At 57.4% G+C, this 6163-nt stretch overlaps 1 protein-coding gene across 1 annotated transcript in view; it reads left to right on the forward strand.

Annotated features, from left to right (window-relative positions):
- The window catches only part of MICALL1 (MICAL-like 1), an 18982-nt gene that overhangs the window by 9130 nt on the left and 3689 nt on the right, over positions 1-6163 (forward strand). The window contains exons 6-11 of the mRNA XM_009576710.1: positions 321-517; positions 2838-3418; positions 3958-4017; positions 4212-4266; positions 5108-5493; positions 5829-6163. The exon at positions 5829-6163 is cut by the window's right edge and continues 150 nt beyond it. Coding sequence (XP_009575005.1) covers positions 321-517; positions 2838-3418; positions 3958-4017; positions 4212-4266; positions 5108-5493; positions 5829-6163 — 1614 coding nt within the window. The remainder of the gene's footprint in view (positions 1-320; positions 518-2837; positions 3419-3957; positions 4018-4211; positions 4267-5107; positions 5494-5828) is intronic.

A 6163-nucleotide genomic window follows, 5' to 3' on the forward strand; every position in this document is an offset into this window, starting at 1 on the left:
AGAATAGCAGAAAAGATGCCTTTTTCTTTCTTGGCCCTTTATTTCAGGTTTTAGCAGGTGTTTGGGATGGCACATTTTCCAAAGAGAGGGGGTTCCTCTTGCAGGTCCCTGCTACCTGGGGTTTAGATTACTCCCTTCCACAGCCCTTCAGTCCTAGATAGGGGCAAGGCACCTTTTGGAGTGGCCCCTTTTAATTTGGGAAGAGGCAGCCTACCTGTGCCTGGACTCGGGGGCAGCTGTTCTGTGCGTAGTCAGCCCTTGAGTTGTGCCACAGGCACTCAGCGATGGGCCTTGCACAGGGAGCAGCTGCTCTGGAGAAGCCATGGGCTGGGGAGCAGCTCGTGGCCCCCATCCTGAGATCCCCGTGCGTTGTGTCTCAGGACGATGCCCCCTCGGACCCGTTGGAGCGGTCCCAGCGCACCACGCTCAGCAGTACCTGTGCAGCCTGCCAGCAGCACGTCCATCTGGTCCAGCGCTACCTGGCCGAGGGCAAGCTCTACCACCGCCAGTGCTTTAGGTATGTTGTGGCCCGGCCTGGTGGGGCAGACGCTCTCCTCGGCAAACGAGGTCTGCGGCCAGCTGCACCCCGTCTTTGTGTGTCTGTGTCCTTGGGCCACATGGAGCATCGATGACAGTGCCCGAAATGATACCATAGAGGCAGTTTGCCTGCAAGCCTCCTATCCCAGAGGTCTGACTAGCCCCTTGTGTCCAGTCCTATGCTGCTTGCCTCCCCTACTCCCTGCCTTCCCTGCTCTTTTGTGCTTTCTCACTTCACCGACTTGGGATCTCAGCCCCTTGTGCTTCTCCCACCTCCATAAACCAGGATGCTCTGCCTCTTTACCACCTGCCTACCCAGAACCCCCAGCACCACCTCCTGATGAGGTCTAAGCCAGGACATCATCCTACAGACCTCCTTCCACCTACACTCCACATCCTCAACTGGATATACAGGCTCCCACGCTGCCTGGGGTGGTGCTGAGCTCTCAGGGGAGCATGTGGAGAGCTGCAGACTGTTACCAAACCGAGGAATGAGGGATTAGACGTCAGCAGCTCTGTGGTTACTCCCTGGGTGCAGGTCCTTACCTGCAGCACCTGTGAAGTCATTTCACTTTGCTTTCCCTGCTCTGATGATGAAGGGATGAGATCTCTCCTGTGGGCCACAGGACAAGAGCTGGCAAGTGGGCAGCTGGCATCTGAGGACAGGAATATTGAGCCACTGGGAAGATACAGGAGGCCTCATTCACCTGTATAAACAGTTCCTGCCTAAGCCAGCTGGGGATGTGTCATAGAAACAGCGTCACAGAAGGGGAGCTGGGCTGGGGCCCATCGAGCTTCCCATCTGCAGCTGGGGCAAAAGCAGGAGCTTTGGGGTGCAGGTGCAGCATTGGTCATGGGCCAGGAATAGGAGAGGTGCCGTGTCTGCCTTGGCACAGCTCATGGCCCTTCAGACTGAGCAGTTAGATCCCTGTAATTTTATCTGAAGTGTTTTGCCTCTTTACGCTTTTCTTGTCTTCCCCCCGCCCCCCGCTGATTCATGGGCACTGTTTGGTCGGGAATGTCCTGTGGCAGCGTTTTCTGTGGGTTGACGGAGGTAAAACCAAAACAAGCCTCTTTCTCCCCTTGTCCAAACTTGCCACGTCTTCATTTCATCATACCCCTTCTCTCTACAGCCCCTGTGTCCTCACGCTTCTGCTCTACATTTCAAAGGAAATCCCAGTCAACTGGACACCTAGAGCAGAATTCCTCACCAAAATTATCTGCTTGCAGTGTAGGGCAGCCAGCTGCTGCAAGTGCCAGGTATTCAGACAAGAAGGAACAAGCTTGGTTTTCATGGGAGTGCTTGATCAGCCCCTTGCCCTTGGCTCTCTTTCATGTATGCTATCCGCCTCCCTTCCCAGGTGGAAAAGGGCTGACTTGGTTGCCAGTGCTGTGTATTACACTTGCGCCTGGAGGGCTTCATTAGGGAGGATTCAAAGGCTCAGTGGGGCAAGAGTGGATGATCCAAGGAGATGTGGCAGACAGTGAAGGACAGGGAAGCTATTACCCCAGTTTCCATAGGCAAGGCAGAGTGTAATAACGGCCCTACTGCGTCATTCCCTCGTCCTTCCAGCCAAATGCCGTGACCCTGGTGGGGGCCATGGTCAGCACCAGCGAGGGTGAGCATGAGACCAGGCTAGGCTTGTATGCTGTTTCTCTGACTACTCTTCAAGCCTCCAGCGTAGGGATTTCCTGAGTTGGAAGTGGTGTCGTTTTATTTAATACTTGGAGTTGGGCTGGGGGGAGCTAGTGGTGGTATTTTTGTCCCCCCACAAATGTGTCTGGCCTAGACCCTTGGCCCCCACAAGGCAGCCTGGAGCCTCCCTGTGCCAGTTCTGAAGCAGCTGCTCCCTAATCCCAGTTGATACTCCCTGTTTCATGTCTGTGAATGGTTGATCCCTCTCCCCCTCCCAGGGCCACCTGTGATCTTGTAGCTCTCTCTCCTGTCCCGCAGAGCTGCATCTTTTCTGGGAAAACTATGGGTTTCTACTTTTCCAGGTCTGGAAACTGTGCCGTATCCCAATACCAACTGTTGCCCTTCCACATCTATTAAATCCTTTCCGAGTTAAAGGAGGAACCCAAATGCGTGCAGTATTTGAGTTGTGAACTCCCCATGGGTTCACACAGTGGTGTGGTGATGTTCCTCTGTTCCTCTCCTTTCCCGAATGACTTCCGCATGGATTTAGTAGCAGGGGTGGGAACTAACTCCATGGCCTTGCAATGATCTCCCAGCTGCGTTGTCTTTCTTGGGGGCAGGATGGCATCCCCCATCTCACGGGGCTCTCTCTTCTCGTTGGCAGGTGTAAGGAGTGCTCCAGCACGCTGCTCCCGGGGTCATACAAGCCTGGGTCAGAGGCAGGGACTTTCATTTGCACGCAGCATCGTGGTAAATTGGCCGTGAGCGGAAAGGCGGAGAGGAGGCCCAGCCCAGACCGACAGTCGCCAGAGCTAAGAACTGAAACTGGGGCTGGCAGCATGGGAGAGGACGTCCTCCCCGCAGGAGCGGAGGTGGGGAAGGACGACGGTGACTCCTTGGAGAGCATGGCAGAGACCCATATGTCTGCAGAGGGGCCAGCCAGCCCAACAGAGAAGGACAGCATGCCTAGCAAAGCAGAGACAGCGATGCCCCCTGCCCATGCAGGCAGCGGGCTGCCTGTCTCCCAAACTCCCCCCAGACCTCCCCTTCCCAGCAAGCCCACGGTGCTCACCCAGGACAAAGCCAGCTCACTGGACGGACGGCTCAGAGACATGCGACCCACCCCTGCCCCAAGGAGGGCCACTGATGCGTCGGCCCTCTCCCCTCCGACCTCTCACCCTGTCCCCCGGCCCAGGTCCACTCTCCAGGGCGACGGCAGCGAGTGTGGCCCTGGCATGGTGAACGGTAAGGGAGCACAGTGGCGGCAGGGGTTACCCTGCACCTCCGCAGCAGCTGAGGTGGTCGGCTGCAGGTTGGATGAGTTTCGTTCCTTCTCTGCAGCCTGGCGCCCTTCTGCCTCCAAATAAATCTCGGGCTCGGACGCTGAGCCTTCATCTGCCAGCCGTTCCCATAGTGAAGAGAGCAGCGCTAAGTTTCACGCCTGCCTGCTCCTTTGTATTTCTCCAGAGCTCTCCAGGGGTGTTGCCAGCATGGAGGGAAGGTGGCAGTGCTAGAGCAGTTCACAGGTGTGGGGACAGAGGGGCATGTCAGTTCTCCACGTGCAGCTCCAGGGGTGAGGTGGGGAGAAAAAGGCAAGGGGGATGTTTGGAGTTGACTGCACCGACTGTGGGAGAAATGCCATGAGGTCTTCAGAGAGAAGAAGGGAGCTGGGAACAGCCAGCCTCCCGCAGGGAGATGCGTAAGAGGTGCCTCGTGTTGATTTAACCTCTTTCTTCATGTCCTTTTGGTGTTGTGACAGTCTGACCCTGTGTCTTTCTAGGTAGGGCACCTGAACCCAGCCCCCCTGTCCCAAAACCCCGAGGGAGACCCTGCTCCTCTGATCGGTACGTCCTTCTGTTCGCAGGTCACCTGCAAAGCCCATAGCAAGGTGGGGCTGTGGGAATGGCTCAGCTGTGGTCTCCTCTCCTACCTCCATCAGACCCTGCTCTTGGGAGGATGCAGGCCATGCTCAAGTCCCTTCCCTGATGGGTGCCAGCCCAGTACAGTCAGGCTGATGATGTTTGCCCATACTTCCCAGGGTCTCTGTCCCTTAGGGTTTGTAAAGAGTTTGGGGGCTTCAGAAGGGCGTTCCTGTGGCGCATGCAGACTGCCAAGTGCTTGTGGGTGCTGAGAAGGGGACACTTGTCTGCCTTGTGGAGGGTTTGTCCCAGGAAAGGTCCAGTGCAGGGACGTTGTGGGTGCCTGGCTGCTGCAACCTTTATACCTCCTGGGCTTTTATCCAGGAGCCTGCTGGCATTGGTTCGTTCTTGCCTGCTCTTGGGACAGAGGTTGCACAAGCACCCCACATTTGCAATGGCCGAGGAGCGGGTGTGTGCGGCAAGTGACGGCCGCTTTCCTGGTGAGCAGTGATTCACTGAGCCGTGCTGCAGGCTTGCTGTGAGCTGTGCCCCCAGAGGAGCAACGACACTTCCAGCTGCAGGAGTTAGTAAGGAGGGGTCTGTCCCTGAGGTGATCGGATGATAAGGTGACAAACAGCCCTCTGAAGTACAGGAAGGGAGCGTGACCACAGAGGGCAGGTATCTGGTCTCAACTCCCCCTCCATGCACAGCCTGGGGAGCACAGCTGGGTGTGGGAAAGGTGTTGGGGAGGGGAGAACAGCTGTGCCCATAAAGCTCAGCTTTACCGCTGCTTAGCAGATGGAAGCTGTAATATTCAGAAACCAAAACGCTGGGCCCAGCGGGCGAGTCAGGCAGGCTGTGCTTCCCTCAGGCCCATAGGTTTGCCCGCAGAGAATGAGACACTTTATGTCTGGGGAAGACTAGAGCCACCCCTGGATGAGAAAGCTGCTTCTGCATGGGAGACATCCTACTCCATCCATCCTTTACCCTGAGGGCCAAGTCCTCTCCTGTGTCTTACTCTCCCAGCTTGTCTCTGCTCCCTGCCACCTCTGTCTCTCTTTCTTTCTTCTCCCAGGGCTGGAGCTGCTGCGAGAGCCAAGGACCCACCATGGATGGCCTTAGTGCAAGCAGAGCCCAAGAAGAAGCCGGCTCCCCCTCCTCCCCCGGGCAGCGGCCACGAGACTCCGAGCAGGACTTCAGAGGAGGAAGTTGGGGAGGAGGTGGGGAAAGCCAGGAGCGAGGAGAGCAGGTCTGACACCACAGAGCCCAAACCGTACAACCCCTTTGAGGAGGAGGATGAGGAGGAAGAGGAGAGCGCTGCCACCCAGAGGAGCACGCCTGAGCAGGAGCAGAGTGAGACTGCTGCCAAGCCTCTCCACCCCTGGTACGGCATCACTCCCACCAGCAGCCCGAAGATGAAGAAGCGGCCAGCTCCTCGAGCCCCCAGTGCTTCCCCACTAGGTGAGCTTCCCCCTACTCCCTTATTCTTCTTCCCCAACTCCTGTGTAGCCCCTTGGAGGCCCCCCCCTTCCCAGGCACCTCTGCATCACCCTGGCAAGCCAGGCCTTTACACAGTGATGGTTGTGCTGGGACTTGTGTTAGCCATGTCCTCTCTACCCACTAGAGTACAGCATTTGCAGGCAAGATCTTTTCACTGGAGGGTCGTATCTGTCCTCTCTGAAGAGAGACAGACACTGGTTCCCTTTGCACTTGCGACTGCCCCCAGTATATACCACTCTCCCCTTCTCTCCTGGCTGCCTCCTGCTTCGTCCCTGAGCTCTCCCTTTGCTTTGCAGCCCACCACCCCATCTCCAGGCTGTCACACTCTGAGCCATCATCCTCCACCCCATCTCCAGCCCTCAGCCTCGAGAGCATCAACTCTGAGAGTTCAGCCAAGGTGCTGGGCGACACTGATGAAGCCTCGGTGCCCAAAAGCTCCTCCGAACCAACTGTCCACGCACCGGCGGCCACCAAGACCTCTAGCACTGACACGCCGCTGGCCAGTGTCTCCTCCAGCGAAAGCCCTGCTGCCCCAGCCAGCCTCTCCACCAACTCCTCCTTCTCCTCCTCCAGCGAGCTGGCCAGCTGCAGTGGGGAGGCGCAGCCCAGCACCCTGCACGCCAGCAGGAGC

Source organism: Fulmarus glacialis, unplaced genomic scaffold (assembly GCF_000690835.1).
Source record: "Fulmarus glacialis isolate BGI_N327 unplaced genomic scaffold, ASM69083v1 scaffold23194, whole genome shotgun sequence".
Lineage (NCBI taxonomy): Eukaryota > Metazoa > Chordata > Aves > Procellariiformes > Procellariidae > Fulmarus > Fulmarus glacialis.